The 15,022-nt window shown below is 33.0% G+C and overlaps 1 protein-coding gene across 4 annotated transcripts in view; it reads right to left on the bottom strand.

Annotated features, from left to right (window-relative positions):
• Positions 1–1,712: 1,712 nt before the first annotated feature.
• The window catches only part of LOC132719605 (transcription factor AP-2-beta-like), a 79,121-nt gene continuing 65,811 nt past the window's right edge, over positions 1,713–15,022 (bottom strand). For all 4 annotated transcript variants that reach the window (XM_060703398.1, XM_060703400.1, XM_060703399.1 and 1 more), the window contains 3 exons: positions 10,924–11,042; positions 7,981–8,122; positions 1,713–5,756 (listed from right to left, as the gene is read on the bottom strand). In XM_060703398.1, the coding sequence (XP_060559381.1) occupies positions 5,495–5,756; positions 7,981–8,122; positions 10,924–11,042 (523 nt within the window). In that variant the 3' untranslated portion in view covers positions 1,713–5,494. The remainder of the gene's footprint in view (positions 5,757–7,980; positions 8,123–10,923; positions 11,043–15,022) is intronic.

Genomic DNA, 15,022 nt, shown 5'->3' with positions numbered 1-15,022 from the left:
CAAAAATGCTATGTTCCAAATGATACTGTACCGTTACCGGGACTTGGCAATTAGGACTTATACAGTCTGTCAAAGAATGATATATTCCAAATGATACTGCACCGTTACCGGGACTCGGCAATTAGGACTTATACAGTCTGTCAAAGAATGATATATTCCAAATGATACTGTACCGTTACCGGGACTCGGCAATTAGGACTTATACAGTCTATCAAAAATGATATATTCCAAATGATACTGCACCGTTACCGGGACTCGGCAATTAGGACTTATACAGTCTGTCAAAAAATGATATATTCCAAATGATACTGTACCGTTACCGGGACTCGGCAATTAGGACTTATACAGTCTGTCAAAGAATGATATATTCCAAATGATACTGTACCGTTACCGGGACTCGGCAATTAGGACTTATAGAGTCCATGTCAAAGAATGATATATTCCAAATGATACTGCACCGTTACCGGGACTCGGCAATTAGGACTTATACAGTCTATCAAAAATGATATAATCCAAATGATACTGTACCGTTACCGGGACTCGGCAATTAGGACTTATACAGTCTATCAAAAATGATATAATCCAAATGATACTGCACCGTTACCGGGACTTGGCAATTAGGACTTATACAGTCTATCAAAGAATGATATATATTCCAAATGATACTGTACCGTTACCGGGACTCGGCAATTAGGACTTATAGAGTCCATCAAAGTGATATATTCCAAATGATACTGTACCGTTACCGGGACTCGGCAATTAGGACTTTAGAGTCTGTCAAAGAATGATATATTCCAAATGATACTGTACCGTTACCGGGACTCGGCAATTAGGACTTTAGAGTCTGTCAAAGAATGATATATTCCAAATGATACTGTACCGTTCCCGGGACTCGGCAATTAGGACTTTAGAGTCTGTCAAAGAATGATATATTCCAAATGATACTGTACCGTTACCGGGACTCGGCAATTAGGACTTATACAGTCTGTCAAAGAATGATATATTCCAAATGATACTGCACCGTTATGTGCAAGTTGTACTGGTACGGAATATTGTTCTTTTACAAATGTTTGTATTTTTTTTTATTTGTGTTTCAACTTTGTATAAATAATTTGTTTTGATATGATTAATTTTATTCTATACTTTCTATTTCAATATTAATGCTGTCACTTGTTATATATATTCATGTGAATATTGTTCTTTTGTTATTTATATAGTTCATTGTAATAACAAAAATATGTTCATATGCTCAATAAAATATTGAATATTGAATTGAATTGTTACCGGGACTCGACAATTAGGACTTATAGAGTCTGTCAAAGAATGGAAACAACAAAAATAAGAAGAAAAGTAAACTGATTGCATCATGTAGAGGAGTTATTCAAAGTATTATTTGTCAGTTCAAAGATTCTGTAGTTTGTTTTATTTGGACTATGCAAGAACGCTACAGGCTGGGAGTAAAGAATTTCTAACTTTATTTGAACGAATAGTTGACACCGGATTAACGACTAAGCAGCCACCATCAAAACTTGTCCCTTGATGCTGTCACAAATGCATTATGGTCCACAATTTATGGGGCGCCGAAGGAATGATTCAATGATTACATTTTCTTCTAGCATACAGCGTGTAGTCTAGGCGTCATAGATACGGTCCTCAATGGCCAAGAAAAACAACACAAATTAGAAACAGAAAAATAAAAGACAAAGTCAGTGTTGCTTTGAAATGGAATTTTTATTCATTTCTACCACATAACATTTGACACAAACAACAAAATGCACACTTATAAAAATGTCCTCGTCTAATACAAAACCTTGTAAGTTATTTATAGATAATTTCTCATTCTATTTTTAGATTCTCGTTCTAAACATATTCTCAGAGTGTACACATAAACAAAAATATTTAAATCCTTTTATCCAAGGATGAACAAATTTAACATTAAACAAAGATGGTTAAAAGTCTTTGACCATATTTAAGTTTTCTCCCTCTCTTCAGCATACAAAAGATACCCATAACGGTTGAAGGGGTATAATGTACTGCAAAATACTGGACACTGATATGTCGTCACTACATCGTTAATCAACACCACATTTAAATTTGTTTCAAAACAAGGTTAACTTAAAAAAAATTACGTGAACTCATACGCATTCTACCATTAAACTATGGATGTGGTATAAAACAAATCGCACATTGTTTTAAATTGTAACCAAAACTGAATAAAAGGGATGGGCATCTTTTACTTTTGCAGCAGCTTTAGAAACCCATGCACATGCCTATGATATAACGTGGTTTTTTTTCAAGACAAAAAGTCCCTGTCAAATAGGTATGGCAAATACAAATTAAATTAATGCTAAATAAGAGAAAGAAATAATTTACATCTATACAAAATGTGATTTGATAATGATTAAACATATATTGCGTCTTGTTTTATTTCATTTTTTTTTCCAATGAGAAAGAAATTAAATGAATGTGTATTTATAAATGGTTAGCCATTAAGTTATATTCAGAATTAGGTAATAATGGCTTTGTATCTAATAACATCTGACTGTGCGGTAGGCCAAATTTCCCATCTTTTAACGAAGTCGTATGACTCACATTGTAGTATACAAATATCTTATATATGTTACCGAAAAAAGTGAAGAATCGTACATGAAGAAAAAAATCAACTTAAATACATAGTATCATTTTCTGTATAAAATTAACAAATACTGTCCATGGATTAACAGAACACAATGAAATAAAGATATGATTTAAAACCGATTAATCCAAGATTGCAAATAAGTTGGCCCATGTTTTGAAAATTTTCATATGGTTGCAAATTTATCTAATAATATATTCGGAGTTATAATCTATACCAAATAATCATACAGCAAATCAAAAAGTAAATGTAATATCTGTATAATTATGTTACATCATTATTTGCTGTCCTAATCTATAAATAACATATAAACATTGTAAGTTATCTCTAAGTGTATATGTGTCTATAACTGTTTTTTATATAAAAATATTAGTTAGGGGTGACTTGGCTGCATGGTATTGTGTTCAGTTTTATACACGATAGTAAACCAATTTAAAAAAAGACTATATTCCTCCACATTTTTGTCAAACTTACGCAATTGAAGATTCCAAAAGATAAAAATAGTACAAATCTTTTGTTTGCAGATATAAGTAAGCAAATTACCAAACCTACCTCGATCTGAATACAAGACCTAATGATTGCAAAATTATAAATCATACATTTTTCACCAAGTTATCAGCCATCTTTCGAATATACTTATAAAAACCTGATGAGGAAAAAGAAACAAGTTTATATTTTTAATAATTTAGAAAAGCTTTTTACTATTTAATTCTGTAACAAATTTGGTTTAAAATGAATGATAACCCTTTCTTTATCTACGAACTATAATTTTGCTCTCGTCGTATACAACAAATGATAATAGTTCCTTCTAACGGTCAAATGATAAGCATTAATACAAGCATTGCGTAGTTATATTTGAAAACAGGACTAGAATTGTTTAAGATTGCGTGAAGCAATCGCGTTGGATTAATTTTGTACACATGTGATTTGCGTATGAATCACTCAAAAATAATGAGTATCAACTATAATTACTTTAAGTCCCACCTCGACCTATCTCATGTCATCCATCCTTTTCTTATTCCAGTGTAAAATCTTTCCTGGGATATTATATGTATTGTAACGTCAACCACTCAAAAACTGTAAACAAAACATATTGTCGTATATTTATAAAGATTAACATGTAGTTGCTTTACCCTGAACCTCACAAAAGCCTTTGCTTGTTTGGTACAAGTTAAGATATCGAGTAGATCTACCTTAGTGGCACCACGCTGCTTGACCGTTATCTTTTAGTTTTGTGTCAATTTCGAGAAAAATTTAATAACATTAAAATATAAGCAGATGACATTTTAGCAGACAACATTAATTCCAAACATGTAAAGAGTTAATTTTTAGATTAAAAATGGTCAGAAATGTAAGGAATAATAAAATGAGTCGTGGTGGGTCTTAAAACATTTTAGTATATGCATGTATAATTATAAAGACCCGTTAAATCATCTAAATGAGACATAGTGAAAACACATATATGTTTAAATATGACTTCGACAAAAATGAAAAATGGAAAAAATAAAATAAATAATACATTGTATATAGGCGTATTTATATAATATATATTAACTGTACAAAAGAGATAAAAGAACACATCGTTGAACTATCTGACCTGAACAATGATGAAATAAAGTATTAAAGATATTTAACAAAATAAACCAACATTGTTTTTATACTTAGGACTTTCTGTGTCAATAATCTAATTCGGCTATCTAAACATTTTAATGAAAAAGTGATAAAGGTAACAAGATAAAACTAGAGTTGTTTAGGACTTATATATCAGTATTCTGATTCATATTTGTTAAGAAATCAAAATTATGGTTTGCTCACATACATTAGCCGTTTATATTTAAAAGCTGATGAAGAAAATAACATTTAAAAATATCTCTGCTTAATCTATATTGATCAGCTCAAAACTCTGTCGAAAACAACATCGAAAAAGAAACTGATTTGAAAACGTAAAGAAATGTTTAATGTGTATTATACCAGGTAAATGATAATGACTTGTCCTAAGATTAATAGAGTAGCCGTATTGATACATCGTAGCCATCTAAAACATTGTTTATTTTGTTGAACTATCATTAGCTCACTATTTGGCATATAGTTCTGGCAAGACTAAATAACCTCTGTAAGTAAATTTGGCAAGGCACTGATATTATCTCCCTTTAACTTAATTTACTAAATTATTTGCGTTCGGTATTATTTTTATCATTATCGTTAGTCATTTGAAGTAATATTGCCGAATGTCTTATATGTTATAAGGTATATTCCAGTATTTATCTAAAAATCTCTCAACACTTATGACTGGATTTCTGCTAGCAAGTTACTTGGGTCTATAGTGCAAAAAAAAAACTCACAGTTAAACAAAAACCTTTTAAAATGGCAAGCATTTGTGTTCAACACAATCCATCAACAATACATCATTCCACATATCTATTTTAAACATCTGAATCATGCAACAAGTATGCGTGTGTATGTCTGCACATAACTCCTTGTATCTAATGTGGGGATCAATGATCGATTGGAAATCCATCAATCATCATTAACAATGTCAGTTAACACATTATTTTTTGACAGGTATACAGACATCTGTAAGTCACATGTTTGTTTCCCGAGGTTTTTAATACATTATTGAATAACTCATCTAAATATAGTCCAAACAAACTTTACATTTATATTTGCTTGAACAAAGTTGGACGAATAACCACCCTTGTTGCAGTCCTCATTGAATGTCTAAATATACAACTACGCTGTTAATGCTGTAATGATCGTTTTTTGTTTTTGGTTTGATAAATTCCCCGCAGTATATTTCAGTGGCTGCACCATTATAAATAATGCCGTAACATTTTTGACAAACAAAAACTACAGTGGGCGTCACTCGTCCTTTTCTGTCTTTTTAGGGTCCATACTATTTGGCGCAGCAAAACTTTTGTCCATTATTTTTAACATTTCGTTAAGATAGTTCTGTACTGAAGTTAGTGCAGCAACCACTGCTGGTGACCCAAAACCGTGTGTTATTAAACTGAAATGTGAAAGGTGTCTTTGAATGTTGGGTTCCAAGATTAGCTGAGGTCGAGTATTTCCTAGAGGTGATCTGTCCTGATTTAACAAGTCCATAAGTTCTTTCAATATTTGTCTGAAATGAACAAAAAATACAGAAGTATAGTAAAGTAAAGAAGTAAAGTAAATTATAGTAATGTAAAGAAGTAAAGTAAAGTAAAGAAATGCTATAAAATTCAACTGTTACAAGTTAACATTATAAGACATTAGCTCTATTGGCAGGGAATCGTATCTGTAATATAGGGGTTGCTTGTTCGATCATTTGGCAAGGCGAAATTTCTGCGTAAAAACTGGATTTATCTGGGAAAGTTCAATTGACTGACTGCCGAGGTATGATCAAAATTGTGTTTTTAAACATTGACATAAAAAATAACAGATAAACTAACAAACGATAAGAGTCATATTATCATGTCATGCTGTATGATGGACAAGTTATGCCCGACTTCATCTGTTATATCTTGTCACCAGGTCACTGACTACATCTGTTATACCTGGTCACCAGGTCACCATGACTAAATACCAGGTCACTATGACTACATATGTTATATCTTGTCACCAGGTCACTATGACTACATCTGTTACATCTTGTCACCAGGTCACTATGTCTACATATGCTATGTCTTGTCACCAGGCCACTATGACTTCATCTGTTATATCTTGTCACCAAGTCACTGACTACATCTGTTATATCTTGTAAACCAGGTCTCTATGATTACATCTGTTATGTCTTGTCACCAAGTCATAATGACTACATCTGTTATGTCTTGTTACCAGGTCACTATGACTACATCTGTTATGTCTTGTCACCAAGTCATAATGACTACATCTGTTATGTCTTGTCACCAGGTCACTATGACTACATCAGTTATAGCTTGTCACCAGGTCACTGACTACACCTGTTATATCTTGTAAACCAGGTCACTATGACTACATCTGTTAAGTCTTGTTACCAGGTTCCTATGACTACATCTGTTATGTCTTGTCACCAGGTCACTATGACTACATCAGTTATAGCTTGTCACCAGGTCACTGACTACATCTGTTATGTCTTGTCACCAGGTCACTGACTACATCTGTTATATCCTGTCACCAGGTCACTATGACTACATCTGTTAAGTCTTGTCACCAGGTCACTATGACTTCATCTGTTATATCTTGTCACCAGGTCACTGACTACATCTGTTATATCTTGTAAACCATGTCACTGTGACTACATCTGTTATGTCTTGTCACCAGGTCACTATGACTTCATCTGTTATGTCTTGACACCAGGTCACTACACTGACTACATCTGTTATATCTTGTCACCAGGTCACTATGACTACATCTGTTATGTCTTGTCACCAGGTCACTATGACTACATCTGTTATATCTTGTCACCAGGTCACTATGACTACATCTGTTATGTCTTGTCACCAGGTCACTATGACTTCATCTGTTATATCTTGTCACCAGGTCACTGACTACATCTGTTATATCTTGTAAACCATGTCACTATGACTACATCTGTTATGTCTTGTTACCAGGTCACTATGACTACATCTGTTATATCTTGTCACCAGGTCACTATGACTTCATCTGTTATATCTTGTCACCAGGTCACTGACTACATCTGTTATATCTTGTAAACCATGTCACTATGACTACATCTGTTACATCTTGTCACCAAGTCATAATGACTACATCTGTTATGTCTTGTTACCAGGTCACTATGACTACATCAGTTATATCTTGTCACCGAGTCACTGATTACATCTGTTATATACTTGTCATCAGGTCACTATGATTACATCTGCTATATCTTGTCATCAGGCCACTATGACTTCATCTGTTATATCTTGTCACCAGGTCACTGACTACATCTGTTATATCTTGTAAACCATGTCACTATGACTACATCTGTTATATCTTGTCACCAAGTCATAATGACTACATCTGTTATGTCTTGTTACCAGGTCACTATGACTACATCAGTTATATCTTGTCACCGAGTCACTGATTACATCTGTTATATACTTGTCATCAGGTCACTATGATTACATCTGCTATATCTTGTCATCAGGCCACTATGACTTCATCTGTTATATCTTGTCACCAGGTCACTATGACTACATCTGTTATGTCTTGTCATTAGCGTACTATGACTTCATCTTCTATTTTTTGTCACCAGGTCACTATGACAACATCTGTTATATCGTGTCACCAGGTCACTATCATCTTTTAAAAATTGCTCGACTTATGGGGAACATACCCCTGTGTTACATACCCCAACCATATTTTAAATTAAACTCAGTACATACTTAGTTGCAAGAATCATATTTTTCCTGGTCATTTGGTCGGTAGGGTCCGAATACTGCCGAGTGTTGTATTCTGCACACTGACGAGAGGGAAATTCTGTTTCACATAAATAGCCAAAATCACGTGCAAGACGAATTGCTTCCCCTGAAAAGAAAGAATATGAACTTTTTATTGTCCAAAATAAAATGAGCATGACATATTCTTTTCTCTTAGAAATATTAAACGGCTGGTGGTTTTTAGTATTATTTAAAACTTGATTTACAAACATTTGATATTAAATTAACGTAACAAAGATATAAGTGTAGACGAGTATTAGGAAATGTACTAGTTTAAAGCGTATATGTATGTTTTCTCTAATTTATCTAATAATATCTTCACTGTTATAATGTCTATAACTTTTTTTAAAGTACTTGTGTAGAACATATCGGACATAAACATAAAATATGTCTTCGATTTCATCTTAAATCAAATCAATCATTATGCCCATAAATAAGTGTTTTGCTAGCATTTTAAACGAAAATTTCAACGGAATAAAACTCTTCAATTTCAGTTTTAATATAACGATAAAATCTCGTATTTCTTTTTTGAGAAAAAAAATCGAGTCCAACAAAACCAACGTTAATTCAAAATGAAATCACAACGTTGCGTAATAACTTCAAGTAGTTATATCATAATCGAGTAAAATCCAAACAAATTGTTCCTTTGATCCTTTAAGAGAATACTTTCACAAGCTAATATATTTAGTAATTAAACAAGCAGGGGATATTTGATAACACATGCTTCTGTACTGCTGAAAATAGTGCGATGCGCAAGCATTTTTATCACATGGAGATGCTTCCAGTGGAAAAAATAGTTCTTTTAAATCCAAATTTTCAATAGAGGATTGTCTTTCAAATAAAGTGTAGGTACACTATTTACGCTAGTAAAAGACCGTCTGGAGAAGTGTGAACGCCTACTGAGTTCTTGCAAGATGCTACCCAGAAATAACGCTCACGTGAAATAATATCAGATTGTAATTTTATAGAGTCATAAGCGGCGCAGCATGGTGGCCAAGAGGGTACATAAAATTCCCTTTGAACATATATCCTGCGTACAAATGCGTATTAACAAGCCATATATATTGTGCTAAGCGGTTGAACATGATGAGGGAAATGATTTGCTAAATTGCGCCAGATTTGAATATAATTGCTATACGCATGAGCGCGCGACGCGGCGAGAAATATGAAAATGTCTTAATTAAACATTTAGACTTACAATAATTGGAATGCAGATGTGTACGCCGATTTAATATTTGAAACCAGGCTTAAGTAAAATATTTAATCGTTTTACGTGCTCACGATTTTACGATTTCTTTAAATAGTAAATTTTGTGTTTTTATGATTTAATACATGTATTTGATTTATGCTAGAAAAATAATTCATTTTCTGGAAAAAAAACAACAACAAACAAAACAAGCTAGGTTTTACACACACGTAAAATGGCTGTGAAGGAATGGTTAACTGTGCAAAGCAACACGAAGTGTCAAGTTCTAAATCAACAGGCATATTAAAGTATTCGTTCTAGGCGATAGGCTCCATAAAAGAAATATATTTGCAGGAAAGGTGTATTGTATAGGCCAAACCCCTTTAATAATTTAAAGTTTAGAAGCCTTGATATTTTTTTTTCAAAATAGTGTCTATGTTAATCCACTCGTCCGTGTCATATTTTAAAAACTAAATTCGGTATGTACGTAAGGTGAACATAGTTGTTTTTTTAATTAGATTCTGGAATGTCAATGTTTATTGTAGCGAGGTTTTGGTTAAGTTAGGAAAGGACAACAAATATAGATAGATGGATTTGCTATGAAAACACTACCCCACATACAGCAACAAAAATCTCCATACACCAACTGTTTATCAAAGAATGAATGTACTAATACAAATAAACAAAAAGTTCCTCGTCCTATTCAAGTGTCACACGTAACTTAACAATGACTGATAACTCAGAATGAGGACCCGAATTTCTTACGCCAGATAAATAGGCCTTCATTTAGAAATAAATTACACGTTTGGCGGGCCATTATTTATATTAGATTGAAAAAGCTGTCAATCGGAAAATAGGAAGGTTAAACCGATGTCTCATACAGGTACAAAGTATGTATATGGCGATAGCTATTAAGGTGGACAGCGCCGTAAAAGGATTGGTCATTTAAAAGGCCACTGAAAATGACGTTTAACAATCGATTACGTCACACAAGTTACATTAAAGTCGCATAAAAAGTCTTTCAATAAAGAAAATTATAAACATTGGGCAGAGGAAGGCTGTAAAATGTTGGAAAGTAAGACTACCACTAGTGTAATAAAAACCGAGAAGTTTAAAGTGACTCATTGTTAGGTCACCGCAGTAGTACTAAATTTATTGCACTTCGAAATTAACATCGGTCCTTTACCCATATCAAACATATACCAATAGCAAGAATTAAAGTTACAACTTGTGTATTAGTTTAAAAAGGACGCTTTACTATTGCTTAAGTCTAAAAAAAAGAAGTATATTATTTCCAGTTCTGTGCTGAATTACCTAAAAATCGTTAATATTAATCATTTTTAATTAAGGTCATTTTGATTGGTCCTGCATCCTCCATCAATATGCATTGATGTTTTGACCTGTTTTAGACCAGAAAATGTAATGTAGTACCTTCGACTAGAGACCAGAAAATGTAATGTAGTACCTTCGACTAGAGACCAGAAAATGTAATGTAGTACCTTCGACTAGAGACCAGAAAATGTAATGTAGTACCTTCGACTAGAGACCAGAAAATGTAATGTAGTACCTTCGACTAGAGACCAGAAAATGTAATGTAGCACTTTCTACTAGAGACCAGAAAATGTAATGTAGTACCTTCGACTAGAGACCAGAAAATGTAATGTAGTACTTTCTACTAGAGACCAGAAAATGTAATGTAGTACCTTCGACTAGAGATGTCAGTAACGTAACATTTGCAGCTTTTCTTCGACCAGCGGGTAAATTCATGCCCATTTTGTCTAATTTTTCACGTAACGATCTTCCTCCATTCTTTGACTTTGCTCTGCAAGTACAATATCATAAAACCAAGTTAAACCAATTGAAAGCAACATAATAAACAACAATCAGACTTGTGGAATTTGTTAATATGAATAAGAAATTCAGAAACGAAATGTTATATATACTTGAACGAAAAGTCAAATTCTAGAATGTGATTGGTTGATTCTCGGCAGAGATTAAAATTGTCCAGTGGAAAAAAAAAACGTTATTTGAGACTGGTACTTAGCGGACAGCGGTCTCTTCAAATAAATATGTTGTAAAAAATCTAAGTATAACACCGTGATAATAAGGGGACCATTTCCATATAAAGCCTTTCAATTTCAACCATTAAATTAAATTAAGACATTTTTTCTAATAACAAGAAGAGAACGACTATTTCACCACTAATTATTATCAGCTATGTTTGCATTTTGAGAAGACTTGCAGATTTTGCCATGAGTTCATATTATAAAGTCTTGCAGCCACAATACTGATCTATTCAGTATCATTCAGACGTTTCTATTGTAAGAACTATACCAATTACCGGACACCCAGACGAAAGGAATTCGACACAGAATCCGCTCAAGTTTTCCAAACTAACAGAGAAGACGTGAAATATATCATTTCATAGAATAAAAAAAACAATAGAGAAATTTGTAACTAATCGTTACAAGCTGTAATTTTGTGGTAGTTAATCAATAAAAGAGAGCTAAAGGATTGACGGTGTCGAAGTGTGTGAATTTACGCGAAGCAGACGACACATTGCACAAAGCTAACTCGACGTGAGATTGTATATAAACTTTGAGACATATGATTCCCTATTGTTCATCCCCTGGCCTCCCTTTATTGTGGGCCTGTATGGGACAATGGGAGCGCAAAGACCGAGGCACGGATGCTAATCGAGCCACGCCCCTACGATTAATTACAGGGCAGAAAAGTTATCCGATTTACAAGAGAAAAAAACGGAGAAAATGCAAGAGAAAATGCTACATTTCTTAAAAAGAAAACCCCACTGCAATTAATTCCATTCTAAACTGGGACATTCGTCAGAATGAGTCTTATTTAAGGCTAAGATAATTACATGTAGCTCCCTTTTCAAATATAAAATGTCTCTTGTATATGTTCATAAAACAAACAGAAATATGCACTTTATTGACAAAGAAACAGCAGAAATGTATAGCTGAACTTGAACAATAATAGTGAACTATCTTAAACAATGATTGATAAACAAATGTAAGAAAGAAATACGCAGAAAAAATAAATGCATCACATACTCGAATTGCGTATAATCACAAACATGCTAACACATTTGCAATGGTCATATTGTGGTGATTAAAATCATCACAACAAATGTTATATGTACCTACGTTTATAAGGGACGAATAAAAAGATGTATCGCTGGTGTATGAATTAATTCGTTTAAGCGTCTGACATTAAACAGTAAGACAGATCGATTGGCAAACACTTAACAATCAGATCGAAATAAACGTTTTAATCGAAAAATTCGAAAATGTTCAATCGAAACATGAAGACGAGAAAACGGAAAATGCTAATTAAGATTTGTTTTGAGATTTAAAATACACAAAGTAAGGTCGTGGACAAAATAGTTGTCAACGAATTAAACAAACAAAAGTCGCAATGTTTTATCCAACTAAGTTTGTATCAGCACCTATATCTATCAGGTTATCAGCGTTGATGTCTCAGACGTTAACATTGCTCGAGTCAAGAAGGCTTTAAATTTGTGTAATATCAAGTTAGATGTCAAACTTGGTCTACATCTTTTGAACATGTTCCAGTTACAAAGAGAGAACTTCGCTTGATTGAAATTGATCTCTTGTCCAGATCCATAAAAACTATTACTTATTTAAACAAGTCAAATTTGTTTCTCTTAATTCTTCCCCGGGGTGGAATATTGTCTTACAAAGCCATATTGAAGACTTCATGTAATTATTTTAAATTACAATGCCAAGAAGAAACAAAATGCCAGTATTCTGACGAATGAAGGAAGGTTCGTTGTGGACAACCTTGTAAAAACAACGTTATCATAGTTGTAAAAACGTCAGAGTTTCGTTTTGTTCGATTTGTACGTACTTTTACCTGAATATAGGGTGTGATGTTGAATGTTTCATTAGCAGTGCACGGAGGCCCCGGGAAATTTTGAGATTTAATTGAATATAATTACATAGGAAAAATGTTCCTGCGTTTCTCAAATTTGCAGTATGCGAGCCGACGTTCACTACTTTAATCATTCAAACAATGATTCTGCAAATAACTTGTTACCAAATTTAACACGTTCCTGTAGGCTTTAGCAAAAGGTCTGTAAAAAGCAATTTAATTTTGCACGTGAAAGGTGTTAACTTGACAGAACAACTCGTGCAATGAGCATATACTGCGAAACAATCTATATATTTTTGCAGATATCAAACTTGAAAAGTTGGAAGAAAACGCTATAGAAAGTAAATACAATTTGTGTTATTTGACTATTTGATTTTAATTCGAATTTCTGCACTAAAGATTTTAAACAAATCTCAAGAACTTGAGATTACGCTTATCACAAAAATATTTGTGCTGTTATTATCATTTTTATTTCATAGCAAGAAAAATGTTGACCTTATAGTTCATCAAAGTACACACTTAATGACATTTAAACCCAATTATATATTACGATGAGTGTCATAGTGAACATATACTGACCATTTATGTAAAAGGTCATCTCTAAAACTACAATAAAATCCAAACGTTTTAGACATATTCCCGATGTGACTAAATTATATATGATCCTTGAATTCGGAGTGATTGCTCATATTTCTCTAATTATTAAAACCCTTTCAGTTGCCCATGAATCAATGTTAAAATAAACACTCAGACCCATTAACATTAACATTTTAATGAAATTGCTAGAAATTGATATTATCTTAACAAATGCGAGGGTCCGTACAAGACGCTGTTAAAATACCGCACGAATAGAAGGACATTTAACACCGCAAATAACTGGCTAATAAATACAAAAAGAGTATTAAAGCGTTCAAATACCAGTCGGCCTGGCGAGTCTTCAAATTTGTTCATATTGAAAAGCCGGTGATCAAAGCTTCACCATGGGGTACCGCATGCCTACAATACCAGTTCAAAGCGTGGAAAATTTTAATGAAGTAAAATCAGTAGTCGTTGGTTTAAGGAAAACTGTCAGTATTGAAATAGTAACGAAGCACTCTCTTTATGGTAATAGTACACTAAATGTGTAGGGACATTAAGGGCAGATAAGTGTGTAGTGTTCTAACATCAGACTCCGTCTGTCACCTGCCGACAACGTAGAATGAAACAAACTTGGCAATTACAAATACTTGAAGAAATCACTCAAGCCTTACAAATCACTAAAATGTGTCTTTATCCAGACTTGGACATCAGTATATGATAAATATAAACAAGTTACGATATTACATAAGAGGTAAAAAAAATGACCGTCATTTTATAACCTATAATACAAGCAAGTTTGTAGAATCATTAAAACAGTTACCTTTAATATTGATAGTTGAAAAATGTTTCATACACTTGTTTCAGGAACTGTATGCTTACAATTTATACGAACTAAATAAATGTAATTTTGCCAAACAATTTTGCAAGTGACCAATTAAAGAGGAGTAAAATACCTATAAAGAATATAAACAAATATTGAATAAGACTAAAGTTTAAGTAAAACAGCAAAAAGGGTTCTGATTAACGATTGTCGGGATTATTATTGATTGTCGTATATATTATAAACAACAACGACTTTTTTTAAAACTTCACGTGAATTTACTTAAAATGATGAATTATGATGTTATGATATTATTTTTTCTGAAGTTTGGAAGGCTTTAAGATATTAGATATTTATATAAGTGCATAAATAAGTGCACAAGGTGACCAATCATAATAACATTCCATATTTAGAGCTTCCATCATGTTTAAACCTACAACTTTAACCTATTTGTGTGAACCACGTCAAATAATATAATATTATCAGTCCAT

This window comes from Ruditapes philippinarum, unplaced genomic scaffold (genome assembly GCF_026571515.1).
Source record: "Ruditapes philippinarum isolate M1 unplaced genomic scaffold, ASM2657151v2 ctg434_1_1_1_1, whole genome shotgun sequence".
NCBI classification, from domain to species: domain Eukaryota; kingdom Metazoa; phylum Mollusca; class Bivalvia; order Venerida; family Veneridae; genus Ruditapes; species Ruditapes philippinarum.
This window is presented reverse-complemented; position numbering and strand designations above follow the sequence as displayed.